The sequence below is a fragment of the Grammomys surdaster genome, unplaced genomic scaffold, assembly GCF_004785775.1.
Source record: "Grammomys surdaster isolate TR1022 unplaced genomic scaffold, NIH_TR_1.0 125833, whole genome shotgun sequence".
Classification (NCBI taxonomy): domain Eukaryota; kingdom Metazoa; phylum Chordata; class Mammalia; order Rodentia; family Muridae; genus Grammomys; species Grammomys surdaster.
This window is the reverse complement of record NW_021620661.1, coordinates 305,177-322,525: the sequence shown is the minus strand read 5'-3', so window position 1 is coordinate 322,525 and position 17,349 is coordinate 305,177. Positions and strand designations below refer to the sequence as shown.

The 17,349-nt window shown below is 42.5% G+C and overlaps 2 protein-coding genes across 2 annotated transcripts in view; both read right to left on the bottom strand.

Moving 5' to 3' along the window:
* Positions 1-12,674, bottom strand: part of Tm4sf20 (transmembrane 4 L six family member 20) — a 13,479-nt gene extending 805 nt beyond the window's left edge. Inside the window, exons 1-3 of the mRNA XM_028789419.1 lie at positions 12,492-12,674; positions 6,517-6,582; positions 2,048-2,199 (exon numbers count right to left, since the gene is read on the bottom strand). Coding sequence (XP_028645252.1) covers positions 2,048-2,199; positions 6,517-6,582; positions 12,492-12,674 — 401 coding nt within the window. The remainder of the gene's footprint in view (positions 1-2,047; positions 2,200-6,516; positions 6,583-12,491) is intronic.
* Positions 12,675-16,508: 3,834 nt separating this feature from the next.
* LOC114640496 (small cysteine and glycine repeat-containing protein 2-like) lies at positions 16,509-16,976 on the bottom strand. Its single transcript, XM_028789415.1, has one exon. The coding sequence runs from the start codon at positions 16,974-16,976 to the stop codon at positions 16,509-16,511; it is 468 nt and encodes a 155-aa protein (XP_028645248.1).
* Positions 16,977-17,349: the final 373 nt, after the last annotated feature.

Genomic DNA, 17,349 nt, shown 5'->3' with positions numbered 1-17,349 from the left:
TCTCTCTCTCCCCGTCTCTCTCTCACACACACACACCACACGGGGGGTGGGGGGGGATCAGTTTTACACATAGATCTGCTCTGAGGCCAGATGGATGGTTTTTACTCACAACATTTCAAATATATGATTAAATGATGTATGCCTCTTCTAGCATAAAATAAGCTTTTAGTCCTAACACATCTATCTCAAGATGATTTGGGCAGAGTTGGGAGGTGGGTATCAGTAAAATGGAATTATCTTAGAAAGAACACATTTCTAGATCCCAACAACTGACTTTGGACCTAAGAAAATAACAGTATTTGCAATACATGGCCTATGAGCCTATGTATTTCCCTGAGACCACAGGATTAATTACCTGTTGTCATGGCCTCCCCAGCTTGCCTGGGAGGGGATGTCAGTGCTGCTGCCCTCGAAGCTTAGCCTGCTGCCCACGTCAGTGAGCTCTTGTTATTCCTTGAGGGTTAAATGTATACAGTAGCTATGGCTGGGAGTTTAAATTTTCCTTACTATTAAAGGAGTTTCTTTGGGTTTTTGTTTAGTTCACAGTAATAACTGCTATGCAAATTTTGAAAGACCCGTTTTTTACTGTAGGTAATGGAGGAGAAAACAGTAGTTTGATAAAATATAGAAGTTAAATCTGATGGCTTTCCGAAACTAAGTGGCTAATTGAAGATGGCTAATAAATTAGATTGGTCTTCCTGTTTTTGGAAAATATGCCTAAATTCAGGCATAGAATTTTCTCAATGGACCATTTATATGTAACTTCCAATGCTATGTTACTGCATGGCTTAAATATTTTTATTCCTAAGTATATAGCATGACCACATGAATCTGCTAGCTGCTGTTTCTTTTGATTGACTGATTGTTTGATCGATCGATTGATCGATCGATATCTCAAAAGTACAAAGGCTAGGGTGGTGCCTCCATGAACAAAGCACTTGCTATGGAAGTTGGAGGGCCAGACTATAGACCCCCAGCACCCATATAAAAACCAAGGAGATAGGGTGGCCACCTGTTAACCCAGCACTGGGGAGTCAGAAACAAGGGGGTCCGTGAACCTAGCTGGTTAGCTGAATCATCAGGCTCCAAGTTCAGTGAGAGATCCTCTCATGGTTAAATAAAAGAGAAATTGAGGAGGATACCTGTCATCAACCTCCGGTCTCCTTCCATGTTGACACACATGCACACCTATCCACACAGCACCAGCAAACATTACAGAGATTAATACTACACCGTGCACACACACAAAAATAATTTAAGCCATCTATGGTTTATAACTGATAGGATAGATTCATATCAGATGAACAGATAGATCCATCTGTTCAGAGCATGTGCTTCCATTCCAGAGGACCCAAGGTCAGTTCTCAACACCCACTAGGAGCAGCTCATAACTACTTGTGACCCGAGTTCTACACGGATCCATCACCTGTGGCCTCCATGGATACTACACTCACAGTACAAACACGCACACACAATAATTAATAATAATAAGGGCCTAGAGAAATAGCTTAACAGTTAAGAGCTTTTGTTACTCTTGCAGAGGACCTGGGTCCAGATCTCAGCACCCACAAACTATTCATAACTCTAGTTCCGGGGGTACAGTGCATTCTTCTGGTTCCATGGATACTGTGCACATGAGTGGTGCACTTGCATGCAGGTAAAACACTCCTTTGCTTGAAATTTAAATAAACAAAAATTGTTCAGATTTGTAGAAAGTTAGATGTTCCCCTCACTCATCCATTGCTGAACCCCAAAGGTTTAAACTAAGTATATACTCCCAGACCTTTTAAGAGACATAAGCATACATCCGTGAATGTTGACTAGACGTGTATAAGCCACCTGAGATAGACTAGACCATTTAGATGAGACCGTACTCAGTACTCAGGATGTAGCAACCCCACCACTTCTTTGTGAGCCGTAGATATTGGGATTAGTTTACCAAGTCCCTTCAAATGTTTGTCCCAGTAGTCAGAATGGAGAAAGGCTGAGCATTGTACACCACAGTTGGCTACAGCTATGAGAGACAGTGTGACAAAACTCAACTCACCTTAAGTTTTTCAACGAAAATTCACAAGTGACAGTACTGTTGGCCTGAGCGTTACAAATTAGAGGTCCTACCAAGAGAGCCTGGAGTGATACCAACATGCAGTACACTGCACCAACGACTGTGATCACACTTAAGAGCGATGAAAGGAACATCTGGAAAACAAAGCAGGGAGGTTTGCGTGCGTCATTGTATGTCCTCTGTCTGTTTCAAGTTTTCCAGCAGCAGCGTGTAGCACTTACAGTCTTAGTTACTGACTGCAGTTCTCCAGGCAGTCTGTGCTCCTAGGTCTTTTTCTTCCTTATTTGTTGGTATATACATGCATGGTATTTGTACATGTTTGTGTGAGTGTGTTCTGCACGTGCATGTGTGTATGAGGGACAAACCAGAGGTTGATATCTGGTGTCTTCCCATAGTGCTTTTCATTCTCCAACTTATTTTTGAGGCAGTGTCTGTCACTGAACTTGGAGCTGAGTGAACCATTTCACTAAGCTGACTGTCCCTGAGCTCCGGCATCTACCTTTATGCCCCCTCTAACACTGTGGTTTTTAGGCAGGTGCCACCTCACCCAACTTTTATGTGAGCCCTGTGGATCCAAACTCAGATCTTCATGCTTGTACAAGAGACACAGTACTGACTTAGCCATCTCCCTAGCCCTGTGTGGTCCTGAGACAAGAGAGTTCAGTTTAATTAGGTGTGGATTTTTTAAAGAGGCAGAGATCTGGATACCACTGTTGAATTACAGTTGCCAAAAGATAATTGCACTTGTTAATGTCTCTGAAAAATCTCAACTTCTGTATTCCTGGGTTTACGAATTCCTTCTGGCCACTGAAACCTGGGTGTCCCTTCCTGTGGTCTATGGTTCTAACTACACTGAACCTCCACTAGATCTTATCTGCCTACATTTTTATTTCTGGGCTCTTGGCTTCCAACTCTTCCATGCATATTTGGCTGATGGAAGGAGTCAGTGGCCAACATCCTGAAGTAATCAGTCAGCTGCAGAGGCGAGAGAGTGTAACTGCTCAGCTGGACACACTTCCAAGGCAGGGTGGGATGTGCTAACAACCTTGGTCTCTGCCCATCAGATGCAAGTATCCCTTTATTCTCCCAGTCCATTCTGACAATTAAAAGCCATCTCAACTATGTCACATGTCCATACAGAGTAGGAGTGGAGGGTCTAAATATGCCCATAGTTGAGAATACCATGTTGGAGGAAAAATGTGTTCTGAATCCAAGTCACACAAACGATGTGAAATCTGGCATTAAAAAAAAAAAACTTGAATGTTTTGGCTTTTCCCCAAAGAATAATTTCTGTGCTTCACAAAGTTGTTAGTGATTATGATTATTTCAAAATCAAAATGAAAATAAGAAAGCATTTTTCACCAGACAGTGGTGGCACATGCCTTTAATCCCAGCACTTGAGAGGCAGAGGCAGGCGATTTCTGAGTTCGAGGCCAGCCTGGTCTACAGAGTGAGTTCCAGGACTGCCAGGGCTATACAGAGAAAGCCTGTCTCAAAAAAACAAAAAAAAAAGAAAAAGAAAGAAAGAAAGAAGGCATTTTTCTTCCCTTATTAGCTCCTAGAGGATTGTGACAGTATCTCATGTAATCCTTCGAACAACCCTAAAAGAGATCTATTGATATTCTCATTTTTGGAGAAACGTAGGAAGGAAGAGGAGGTTGACAACTTGTTGGGAAACTCATCTAGGAAATATTCATGCTCCCGCTCTTGTCACTTGTCCTTAGCTGGAAGCACACAGTAATGGGAGTTAGGATCAATTGTAAACCTGATTCTCCAACACTACTGTGATTTACACAAGTTACCGAATTTACTCAAGAACTGATGTTACCTCTGACCTGTTACTTCCTGAGTGAGTAGTCATTCAAGTGATTTAACAAAATCTTATCATATTGAGAAACAAAGACAAGGGGAAGGAAGAAAAGATGAAACCGGGAAGGCCATGCTGCCCCCTTCCTGACCTGCCGAGACAAGAGGAGAATTTTATGCCACCTTGGCCTTATCTTGACCCATAAGGCACCAACTGTAACTTGGACACCTGGCTGCCAGCAACTGAAAAGCTTTGCTAAGGGGGATTTTATGACATTGATAGAAGCAGTCAGTCACTATTTAAACAACTAGAACTATTGCTAGCAGCATGAATAATCTTATAGAATGCCTCTGTGTCCTACCCCCTGCTCCCAGCAGCCCTTGCAGATCCTCAGCTTTGAACAGCCCATGCGTTTGCTGAAGCATGACTGAATTATTTTCAAGACTGATGTGAACAAAACAACCTAACTTAAAGCCAGGATCTACATGGAAAGTGCCTCTGTTAAGGATTGGAAAGACAGCTCAGTGATTTAGGGTACATGCTAATCTTCAGAGGACCCAAGTTCAGTTCCCTGTATCCATAGCTCCACATCCTGTATCTCCAGTTCCAGGGAGTCCAGTGCCTTCTTCTGACATCCTTGGGCACTGCACTCACATACACATGCACAGAGAGAAAACGTAATTGGAAAATAACAATAGCTTGGCTGTTCCTACCTCCTTGTATCCTCAAGGAAGACAGAACTTAAGGGATCGGTTTTCATGAAAGGGTACATGCAAACATTTTAATTGAAAGTGGATTTGAGAAAAGTTCAAGCGTTCAGATACTTCTCCAGTTCAAAGAATCAGTAATAAGCCAGGAGGTCTTAAGAACTTGTGAGTATCATGTAGAAGTAAGCTCAAGTCAAACTGCACCAAGGTATGGTAATTTAGGAACAAAAGTGACAGACAAGAGAAACCAAAGTACTGGGAACAAAGACAGACTAAAAACACCGTGGTTAAAGTGATTGTTGTAATTCTATTTTTTTTTAAAGGGGAGGGGGTTTATTCAGGGCAGAGGGCAAAGGTAGGGAGAGAAACGGGAGAAGATGGTGGAGAAAGAGGAGAGAGAGAGAAGTGGAGGCCGGCCATGACCACATGGAGAAAGGGGGAAGGGAAGGGAGGAAGGGCAAGGAGAAGCTAGAGGCAAGAGAGTAAGAGCAATTGTTGTAATTCTAAATAAACAGAATGCCAGAAGCAGGCTCTGTTTTAAGAGCAAAAACAAAAACAAAAAAACAAAAACAAACAAACAACAACAACAAAAAACAGACAAACAGAACCATTTCTGGGGCTAGAGAGATGGCTCAGCAGTTAAGAGTAGTTGCTGTTCTTCCACAGGACCCAGATGCATTCCCCAGCACTCAACCATCAGCTCATAACCATAACTCTAGCTCTGGGGAATCCAACAACCTCTTCTGACTTCCACAGGCATAGTCATAAATACAGGCAAAACCCATATACATAAAGTAATAATTAAAAAATAAAGCTCACAACCTACCTTTTATGGACAGTATTCCCTTTAGGACAGTGGTTCTTACCCCACCCCCATTGGAATCACCTGGTGCTTTGGAAGAATTATACATGCAGAATCTTGGGGACCACTCAGGTACTTGTGTTTTTGAAATCTCCCTAGATACATATGTGTTCCCATCTGATTGGGAACTATTGATTTAAACCTTTATGCTGAGCTCAGCCCCACGTGTTGATGATGGGTGGGAACTTGTCGTTGGTTTATCTCTGCCTTAGAGAATTAAACCCTCAGTGTCCTGTACATAGCTTACATTGTGTAAGGACTGGAAAATTAGAGGAGTCTGCTGGGTTTAGAAAATACTCAGGATGCTACCCAGTGAATTTTGTTTTTAAAACCATTAGTGGTTTGGTCAATAAGATTTGGCAGGCATGGTGGCACATGCCTTTAATCCCAGCACTCAGGAGACAGAGTCAGGTAGATCTCTGCAAGTTCAGAGCCAGCTTGATCTATATAGTGAATTCTAGGACAGCCAGGGCTACACAGAGAATCTGTCTTAAAATCAAAGAAGAACACCCCCTATCTTGTTAATTATTAATTAAAATAAGCTAAGATCTGACTATTGCACATATTAGGAGTTTTTGAGGGATTAAATATGGTAGGTATTAAAGGTTTCAAAAATAATTGTCTACTTTAAAAACAATCAGTCTGAACTAATTAAGAGTAATTAACCTACTAAACTAACCTTTCTATATACACACACACAAAACAAAACAAAACAAAAACAAAAACCAAAAACAAAAAAAAAAAAAAAACCAACCCTGTGGTTACATTTGCCCTAAGTATTATACAGAACTCAAAACAAGATTTGAAATAGAATACAGTTCTGCATGTGATATGGATTCTCTCTTGAAAAACTTCGAATACTTTAGATGAACCAAAGGTTGAGAAAAGGATCGTAGGCTAGCTCCAAAGCTAAATTTCTATGAGAAAATAAATTTCTATGAGCTCATTTCTATGAGCTCTCCTGTCACCCTTTACATGACTATTCAACCAATCCCAACCACGTTGCCCAAGCAGAGGCCCAGCAGGAGCTGATGAATCGGGCGGGTCAATGTTCTTCCCACCGCTTTGTACTCACCCCGGTTTTATTATTGCAGCACGCTCTTTTTCTTGCTGCCAAGGACATTGTTGTTGCCGGGATGGCCTGGAACGAAAGTTTCAGGAAGGATGAGTACTATCTCTTCTCATCAGATGAAAACTCAGTTGTCATCATCTTCCATTTATTTATTGCCCCTTGGGGGAATTCATGACCCAGAAGAATAAAGAGGAAATCTGATCTGGCTACATCTCTATATCATGAACCTTAACATCAGTTTCAGCCCTAAAGACTGAAAGGGCAAGAGTCGATAGCAGTTATGAAGCCTTCTCCCCACGTTCCTGTTTACCCTGTCAGCTACAGCCTCCTGGATTTTAAGTAGAGTAGGATGGCTTATTAGTGCATGAGTTTTGGGAGGAATCTTAAAGAATTGGTTCTGTCACCCATGTTTTACCTTTTATTATCTGTCTCCCACTCCCTCCACCTTTCTCTCCCCCTGTCATCTCTCCCCTCCCTCTACTCAAGTTACTATAACCTCAGCCATATCTAATTTCCTGTAAATTAAGCAAGTCAATCTGGGAAGAAGGAAATTGACAGTTTTGTTTGCCTGCCTTTGGCAGGGACCCATTCACCACCACTCCCGCTGGTTAATTGCTCTTAATTCTACACCCCAGACTATCAGCATCTTGCCAGAGTTCTCAAGCCTATATTTGAGGATGACTGTTGGTCCCCCATGTTCTTCTCTGCTCCTGTATCCCTAATATGTACTGACCATACTTTACACTGATATGTAGTAGGAATCTTTGGTTTGTTTGTTTGTTTGTACAAACAAGACAAGTCTTGTCTCTTCTAGAACTCACTATGTAGACCAAGCTGGCCTCAAACGCACAGAGATCTGCCTGCCTCTGCCTCTGCCTCCTGAGTGCTAGGATTAAAGGCAGGCAGAAGTTTGGTATATGTTGCATTCTGTGCTGCTGAGGAGAGCTGTAAATGGTATCACATTATTAAGAGTTAGTTTTCTATTTTGAAAAAGACATCTACCAGCTATGACTAGAACTCAGTTTTAACTAAGAGTTTTGTATCATTGAACACAGAATATCAGTTGCTTCCTTCTACTTAGGAATTTTTAACTGTGATGGGTGTTTGGCAGTGCATCCATGAACCCTGGAGTGGTTCTCCCACTCTTCTGCTCTGCTAACGTGAGCAGGCTCTGAAACTACATACCAGGTGTTAGAACCTGACATGTTTTGGTCTGTGCCAGACTTGTAACAATTCTCAGATGTACCACTGGTGTATTGTACCACTGTCAAAACACAGCTGGTGGAAGTTTGAGGCACTTGCCTAAGAAAGAAGAGTACAGAGCCACGCTGAACATGAGGTCTCTAAACCACTGCCCCACACTGACCTCAAATTCACAAAGCCACTCACTCTTGGCTCCTGGAACCCCCACACCCTTGCTCATTTCGAGCTCCCTCTAACTAGTCCTTCCCCCCGTTGTCTTCCAAAGCCACATCTACCTGGTTTTTCTAGAACAGATTTTCGTCCCTCACAAGACAGCTTGCCCAGCACACGTCACCCTGTCTAATCGCATGCTGGCCTCATGTCACTTTGTGTCACTGCCAAGCTTGTTTACACACTGAACACTGATACCTTTCCAATTCAGAAGTCACACATACATATGGATGCCTAGCCACCCCTGTGCATAGCTGAAAGCCCAGAAGGAAAGGGAAAAGAAATCTCTGTCATCATGTATACACTAAGCTTTTTTGGTTGTTCCCAGAAGACACTGCTTTCTGATCTTACATAACAAATGAAGAAGAACAGGAACCCGTAAGTATGCACTCCCCACCCCTGTCACCTCATTTTTATAAATAAGGTTTTATTGGAACCCTAACCTATTTGCATATTATCTATGGCTACTTTTGCATTAAAATGATAGAGTTGAGTATTCCTAAACATATTTGAACGTGTGAGATTTTGTGAAATTCAGTCTTGCATCTCTTCTTTTTAGAAATGATTACAGTTCATTCTCCTGGCAGGAGCCCATGCTTTCCTCCAGTTCTAGAAATTGTACATTTTCATAAAAGAAGCCCACAAGAGCCTTAGTTAAACACTGTGACAGAAGCCGAACTTTGGGGAATCCTCTAGGCTCTTCCACGTATGAGAGCAACACACAAAGCCATAGCTCAGCATGCGCATAGAAACTCTGTTTTTGTAAAGGTTTTCCGTACAATCTTCTAATCTGTTTGGCTTACAGTCATTTGTTTTCCACTAAGATTTTAATAACTGGCTTTGAAAAAATCACCCTTATGTAATGGGTAAAATCAATAAAAAAAAATGAGTAAGACCAGGCTTTTAGTTAAATTTATATAAGGTAAAAGAACCTTTCTGTTCATATTTTTCACAAACATTGTAAAATGCTTTTAATGCTTGATCAGAGAACATTCATATTGACATTCCCCCCTCTCCTTAGTAGATAATCTGATAGATAATTAACTACATAATGTTTTACTTGATTACAGTTTCAAAAGATAAAAAGGTTCACCTCTGATTGGGGTTGATTGTAAAGTCATAAAATGAATGACTTCAGAAAGTAATTAGTCATGAGCCACAGAGGTTGTGTCATATGCAGTTTCCTGTAAAATTCCCATTTCTGAAGGGATGCTAACTTGAAATGTAGCAACTGCCCAAAGGTTTTAAGGCCTGACCAAATGCTCAACACACTCAGTGAATTCTTCTTTACAAAGTGTCGGCAGAAGTGACAGTTGGCCGATGTCACAAGGGACATAATTCCCCTCAGAAAAGATGTGATTCATCCTTTTATGTGACGCCAAGAATCATGAAAGTATGCTTGCCTTCAGAGCACTGCTGTTAGCACCTGTTCGCTTGTGGGGCTAACCTCCAGCCTGGGGGTCTATGTATGGAGAGCCATCAGACTTTCCATGAGTTTGATACTCTAATGACCTTTGCTTAATATTTATTGAGGGAAGCAAGATAGGCAAGACAAGGAGTCCAGATTCTCTGAAGTGTTTCTCGGGTGTGTAGACCTTTCTATGACTCAACTTCCTGGTCCTTTCACTTTATAGATTTTTATCTTTGACCTCTGTGGGCCTGAGACAGAGATTGAGGACTATGGTATTTAACTAGCGTGGGCATTAGATAAATCTAGAACTGGGTTTCACACCCATTGTGTGACCTGGCTAATATTCTCAGCCTTCTGTTTTCTAGTATATAAAGTACAAGTGCTAATTGCAGCCCAGATGATTGTAGGGCTGAAACTAGAGACACCCTGTAGGTGTCTGTAGGCTTCCCAGCAGGACATCAACAAATGAATGTGCTATACCTCCTGTCTTTTCTGGTCTGTCTAGTCTCTCCTTTGGCTCCTTGGTTTCTCTAGAAAGAAGAAAGAAAAAAGGAAAAAAAAAGCAAGCCCAAGAGATGTAGATGGGTGCCGTCAGTACCCTGTGCTCTTTAGTATCTGTAGCAGTTCTTTAAAATATTCTCTCCTGTGCTTTTGGCAATGCCAATTCATATCTAGAGATAGATAGCTGAGTTTTTCTAAATGGCCTGTCTCAGCTGTTGCACTGCTAGGAGCTTTGCAGAAACTGCCTGGTTCAGATGCACTCACAGGCTTCTGACTTTCTGACACCAGGTGCAGAGGAGGCTAGCCCTGCTCACCTGCAAAGAGCCTCCTAGAGGATGCAAGTCTGGTGCTCTCCTCTTACTTCACACTGGTCGGCCTGGAAGAGAGCTAGCATGGCAGTGTGAAGGAAATAGCCCAGATTTCCTGTGGCTGTCTCTACCTGGAACAGATAGCTAGATCACTCTTGTTGGCAAAAGCAAAACAGGCATCAACATGTGGGAAGGCTCCTGGAATTGACTACAGTGCCAAGGGGCTCAAATCCAGGGTGTCAGCTAGAGGGCATGGTTTTATATGCTGGGGCCTAATAGGTTTTGTTGCTTAGGGTTTGGGGTTGGTGGTTGGCTGTTTTGGGTTTTTTGGTTGGTTTGTTGGTTGGCTGGAGTTTTGAGACCCAGTGTCATTATGTAACCCAGGTGAGTTTGGACTTAGTATCCTCTGATCTCATCCCCCTCAGAGGTAGGATGACAATTGTATGTCACCACACTCCACTCTAAGAATATTGTTATATAAGCTTAAGGAGAAAATCAGTAGCAGTAAACTGGTCTTCACCGAATAGGTGGGAAACGTACTCAGGGATTAAGAGCACATATTGCTCTCGTGAAGAACCCAGGTTTGGTTCCCAGCACCCATCAGGAGGCTCCCAAGTGCCTTTAACTCCAACTCCAAGGGACTGTATGCCCTCTGCTGGCCTCCACAGTCATTTATGTGCACGCATGCACGGACACACACGTGTATACATTGCATACACACACACACATATATAATACATATACATATATACATGTTTGTGTGTATACACACATATTATAAATTTAGTTACTCAAAGGAGAGCTTTGTTCACTCACAAGCACATAAAGATCCTGGGTGTGGGTAAATTTGAAGAAGAAAAAAAAAGAACAAAATGAGGAGGGGTAGGACATTTCCTCCAATAATTAGATCCAAGAAGAGAGCTCCTCTTTTATGTCCTGACTTTCTCTGACAGTTATTTCTACTTCATTATCTGCAAAACCCTTGTAATAACTCTCTCTCTCTGTCTCTCTGTCTCTCTGTCTGTCTCTGTCTCTGTCTCTCTCTCTCTCTCTCTCTCTCTCTCTCTCTTTCTCTCTCTCTCTCTCTCTCTCTCTCTTTCCGTCTGGCACTAACTGTGCTCACTGTTGTACCACACAAGTGATAGGACAAACAAAAGCAAGCTCCTGGCTGCTGAATTGTCAACTTGAACATCCCAGTCCCATTATACAGACAGCAAACAAGAGCTCAAGGGCAAGTGAGTGAGTGGTGATGATATGTCAGAGGCAGACCTTTAGTCTTTCATAGTCTTCCAGATCTGAAAATTGGGTTCTACAAGTGTGTTCTACCCAAACTGGCTGCATCAGAATCTCTAGGAGCCAATGAGAACCTGACTCTGATGGCTCACTGTTGAGAACACATGAATTCTGCATTGTCCCACCCTGCACCAGATTTCAACAGGTAACACCCATTCACTATCATCAAACTATAAAACTCTGAAGCTTTCTAGGGTCTATGTAACAGTCAAAACAAAAAGCCTTTGAGGTCAGACACTGGCTTAGTTGCTTTCCTATTTCTGTGATAAAACGCCATGACAATGGCCAAGCATCTTAAAAAAGAGGACCAGGATGTCAATCTCTATATCTTAAGGCCAGCTCCCTTGAGAAGCAGGCTCAGCCTCCTGTGCCATCTCCAAGACTGCCCGTGCACAGGAGTGCTTCTCATTCCCAGAGAGCGACTTCCCACTGCTGTCACATTCCCTATACCTAGAAGTCACCATGGGGCAAAGGAAAAGATGTGACAGATTTTAAAATACCCCACAGCGTGTGTAAAGCCCCGAGTTCCATCCCCAGCACCATGTTAAAAAGAAGAAAAACTGAAATTTCTTAATGTTAGATAATAAAGTTTGGGGGGCTGGAGAGATAGCTCAGTGGTTAAGAGCACTGACTGCTCTTCCAGAGGTCCTGAGTTCAAGTCCCAGCAACCACATGGTGGCTCACAACCACCCATAATGAGATTTGATGCCTTCTTCTGGTGTGTCTGAAGACAGCTATAGTGTACTCATAAGTAAAATAAATAAATCTTTTTTTAAAATTACCCTTAAATAATAAAGTTCAGAAGTATCATCTTACCTGTGAAGAAATGCTGTAGGTAACAAATTAATCTACTTCTGTCAACTTCTTGCCTTAAAGTCCCTAAGATGGACCATAGTTTTCTTTACGTAAATTATCATCTTCACAATGTAACAGAATAAATCGATGGTAAACTACATTCCTAACTGTATCCTATAAAGACATAGTTAAGTGCAAGGCTGAAAATCATAGTTTAGACACCCTTCTCCAAGTCAGTTCACGTAGGTACTACTCACCATCACACCTGCTCCTATAATTCCCGGGAACCACCACTCATAGCAGGAGATGGGGTTTTGAGAAATCGAGTCTGCCTCCACTAAGCTGATACCCAGAGGTATACAATTAATAACCACTCCTAACAGGATCAGAATGAGCAGGCTGAAGCCATTGCAGGATGTCCACCCTTCACAGCACGTCATGGTTTTCCTGGTTCAGTTAGAAACCTCCTTGAAGTGGCTGGGCTCCTGTGTCTCTGCCTGGCTTTTTATCCCAATGTTCTGGTTAAAGTTTAGCGCTTATGAAAAATGAGTTGTGGAAAGCAGTTCAGAGTCCAGTAGGGCAGGATGTTATTATGAGGATTATGACGGGAACCAATGATCATATGATGATAGGATGAAGGGAAACAGATAGAAAAAAAATCTATAGTTGCTGTGTGGTGAATTTACACATAAATATAGGTGAGTAAAAACTGATTAAAAATAGGCTTGTGTAGCATAACTCCTAAAATATTCCTTTACTGATGTGCCTTGTAAAAAGTAGGACAAAAAGTATATCCAATTAGAATAAACTATGTTTCATATGTCGATATTATTGGATAATATAAGGATAATATATAAAGTATCCTTATTTTGGAGTTATTAATAGTAAGAATATGAACACTGGATAAGAGTAGGGAAAAATTCTCCTTTGCAAATATTCCTGATTACTCTACATATTAGTGTTTCATTTCAGGCTGTTGTCTCACATGTAGCATTTTTAATCCTGAATTTTTCCAGTCTTGTAAAGTAGGTCCTTTGTACACAGCCCACCTACAACATCTGGGAGGTGTGGCTAATGGCATCAGAAGGAAAGTGATCAAATATGAACACTATGATAAAAGCAACGGTAGAGAGACTGGACGGGAGACAATGCTGTTTTACCTGAACCATGCACCACAGTTTGTTTATTTGTTTGTTTGTGTGTTTCTGTTTTTTTTCTAGACTGTGGCTCTATTCTCTCGCCTACTAGCTTGTGAGTCCTTCATGGAAAGACTCAATCAGTTAGAAGAAGCTTCACATACAAAAATGCTTGTTCATACTGAGTGGTCACCATAGCCCATAGGGGGCTGCACCTGATGGTGGGTCCCCAAGAGGCGTGGATAAGCGTCAGCAGCATCTGAACCCAGGCTCCCACAAATACGAAGGCCAGGTTTTAAAATGCAGCTGCTCTCATTAGTGCCTGAACTTGCCTGCTGCTCTTCTGTTCACTTGCTGGAAGATGAGTCATTGGGCTGGTTAGATTCAAATGAGTCCATCCCAAAGAACACTCACACACCAGCCATCTCTGTCTAGAACACCCTCCTCCTGTTCCCAGAACACAGATTCCACAGATACTCCCGCATATGACGATGGAGCACAGACGTGGAGTCTGCTGGATTTACTGGGGGTTGGGTGAGAACCATGTGCGCGTGAGAGGGGCTGGCTTAAGGGACCTCCCACTGGCTTGCTATATCTTGATTTTTTTACCTTACAAAGGGCAACTGCAGTCCTGTCCTGTAATCTCACAATATCTCACCCTTTCCTACTCTTTGATTTTCTGGGTTTCTTTTTTTGATTGTTTGGTTGGTTGGTTTTTGGGTTTTGGTGGTTGTTTTGTTTTGTTTTGTTTTGTTTTGTTTTGTTTCTGCAACCAAAGGAGCTAAAACCAAAAGGCTATTTACTAAAACCAGTTATTGGAAAGTACACTAATTATTTGGCACGTGGCATGACAAAACCAGAGAAAGTCCAGATGTTCAAAAGAAAGGAGTTTATCCAGATGGGCTGGGAACCAGTGTTCCTTTGGGCTGTGAAAATGGTTAGAATGTGACAAAGGGGTGATGAGAAAAAAACATCCTTGTAACCATATGAGCCACTCACCAAAGAGGGAGAAAAAATGAAAATTCTTGTGTCTGTGTTAAGTGAGAAGAGCTGCAGCTGCAGGATTCTGTGTGTAACATTGTTGGAAAGGTCAGAGGAAGGCTAGGGGCTTTGCCTGCCTGCAGGAAGCCTCCCTAGGACGTGACTACTGAGCTACCCAGGGGGAGCATCTGCTCCTGGAACAGTCATGTCCAAACACTGATTTAGGTGCAGATCAGGAGGCCGCTGCCTCTGGTTTCATAGTGCATAACCCACACTCCAGGCTGGAGACAGAACCTGGGAACACTACCTGGGTCACTACTGTCCTTACAACTGCATCTTAAGGTCTGTCTAACTGTCATTGGAACCATGAAACACAGAAGACTCAGTGTCTACCGTGGTCCTTCTCAACCACAGTAGACAGAGAACAAGAAGATAGACTTTAGTTTGTACTGCTTTGTGTATCACATAAAGGTCCATCTAGGCATTGCATATCCAGATTTCAGACGCAGATGACCCTGGGGAAAATATCACTTTGCTTATAGAAAGGATAACTGGAAAGACACTGAAATGGATAACAAACATGACAGCTACAGCTATCTTATTCAAGTGTATGGAGAAAACTTTTTAGGTTATCTAGGTTACAACATCAGATTGTTTGAAAACAGATTGAACCACGTTTATGTTTGTGTCTAGAGTGGCATGTAATATTTTTAAAGTAAGTTAGGGCTCTCTGGCTCCTGCTATCTTCTCAACCTTCTGACACTGAAGCTCCTTCCCACATCAAGGGTTCACAGGATGACAAGCCAGGTCTTACCCATGTAGTCTACTGCCTGACCGGTTGAGCTACCCCAGCAAGAATTCAAGGGCTATAAATAGGTAGTAAAGCTGCCTTAACATGCCTTGATAAAGCATGAGTTATCTATGACACACATAGCACACAGGTAGCCACTGATATATTGATATATAAATATATATTTATGAATTTTCCTCTCATGTTAATTCATCTCCACACTTAACACATTGACACTATCCACTTACAGCTAAGTAAGAGCATGTGACTACTTCAAACCAATGGAAAGAGAGAGAAAGAAAACCATGTCACTTTTAAGACAAATTGCTTCGCAAGCACTATGTTATATCTACTTTGTTTTCCACTGTAGACTGGAAACAGAAGTCATGCATTGACCATGTCAATGCCTTCTTCAACCTATGTCCTAAATAAATAAATGGAGAGCCCTTGGCCCACCTAAAACTACCCAGGATGGTTGATATAAAAAAAAAACTTTTATTGGCTCAGTATATGTATATGTTTGTGTCTATTTATTTCAGTACCTTTCATTTCCTTATTATATTCAGTGTCAAACTTTGTCTCTCTTCTTAAACTTTGCTGGAGTTTGCAACCTGTGTTGCCAAAACACCAGTTCCAATAGTCTGCAAAAAAAAATTAAAGACCATGAAACACAATATTTTCCATTGTTTTATTCATAAATTATATTGGGGAAAAGGGAACACTTTAAAGTTAAGACACATGGAGTATACAGCCAATGTAAGCAAATTTATAAGTACATGCATTCCTTGAAAGGTAAATGTTTCAAAATAATAGAATATACTTAAATCGCTTATACTCAGATGAGATCAGTAATGCGAATCGTCTGGACCTTTATGAACTCTGTCCTGTTTTCCTTACAATGCAGATTACAACTGACAGTTCACAGTGGACTGAGGATGAATTTTTAAAATATGAACACAGTATAATGCTCCCTGTATTCATGTTATACATGCAATGTGAATATCAGGAATAGAAGTGAAACCTTCCCTGTGTAAAGGTGGAAGGGCCCTGAGTTCAGTTTTAAGGACTCAGTAGATGCATACGCTATGAAAGGTGAAGTGATCTTAGAGATCCCAAGGTCAACTTCACTGTTTCATCAATAAATGAGCAAACCCAGGGAAGGTGACTTATTTATCCGTGGGTAGGCATGTCCAGCACAGCATAGGCTTATTTTAGTCTTCCGCTTTCTACTCAGATATGTTTCTATTAAGCCCTACGGCTCGATAGGTGAAATGAGAGTGATTGTAGTCCATACAGTCTAAAAATCTAAGTCGGTGAGCCTGGGTCCTACCATCGCCTGCTCAGAGGCCAGGGGGCCAGCAGCCACGCTAACAGCAGCACTGCTTCTTGCAGCCACACTTCTGCTGGCAGCAGCACTTCTGCTGACAACAGCCCTTCCCACAGCCACAGCCACAGGAGCCACAGCCACAGGAGCGGCAGCAGGTACGGCGGCAGCAGCAGACTACCACAGGTCTGCAGCAGCCACAGCAGCCGCAGCAGCTACCACAGCCACAGCCACCACAGCAGCCGCCACAGCAGCCTCCGCAGACCCGGTAGCACCTGCAGGTGGTACAGCTGTTGCAGCCGCCACTGCCACCGCAGCCTCCGCAGCCTCCGCAGCCTCCGCAGCCGCCACAGCCACCGCAGCCTCCGCAGCCTCCGCAGCCTCCGCAGCCACCGCAGCCTCCGCAGCCTCCGCAGCCACCGCAGCCTCCGCAGCCTCCACAGCCTCCACAGCTACCACAGCCTCCGCAGCCTCCACAGCCGCCACAGCTTCCACAGCCACAGCAACCCATGTTGTCAGTAGAGAGGACTCGGATCAAATGAACAGAAGAGCAACTTGAGAGAGGAGAGGATGATCTGGTGCCATCTTCTGCTGAGGGCAGGGCTTATATCCCATCTTGGGGGAGGCATGACCCAAGCACATGATTTCTATTGTTTATCTCAGCTTCCTTGAGAGAATTCTTCAGCACTTCAGGTTTACTTCCTTCTCGGGGATCTTTAACCTCACAAACAGCTTATTTTTAGCTCTGGGTTTATTTGTTTATGTGTTCTGAAAACATATTTACAGTTGGGTTCTGGAATAGTTTGCCTACACACTGCTGTCTACACAACCAAGGAGAGTCTCACTGAAGGAAGTTTTTATTTGAAGCTAGCATGACTGGACTC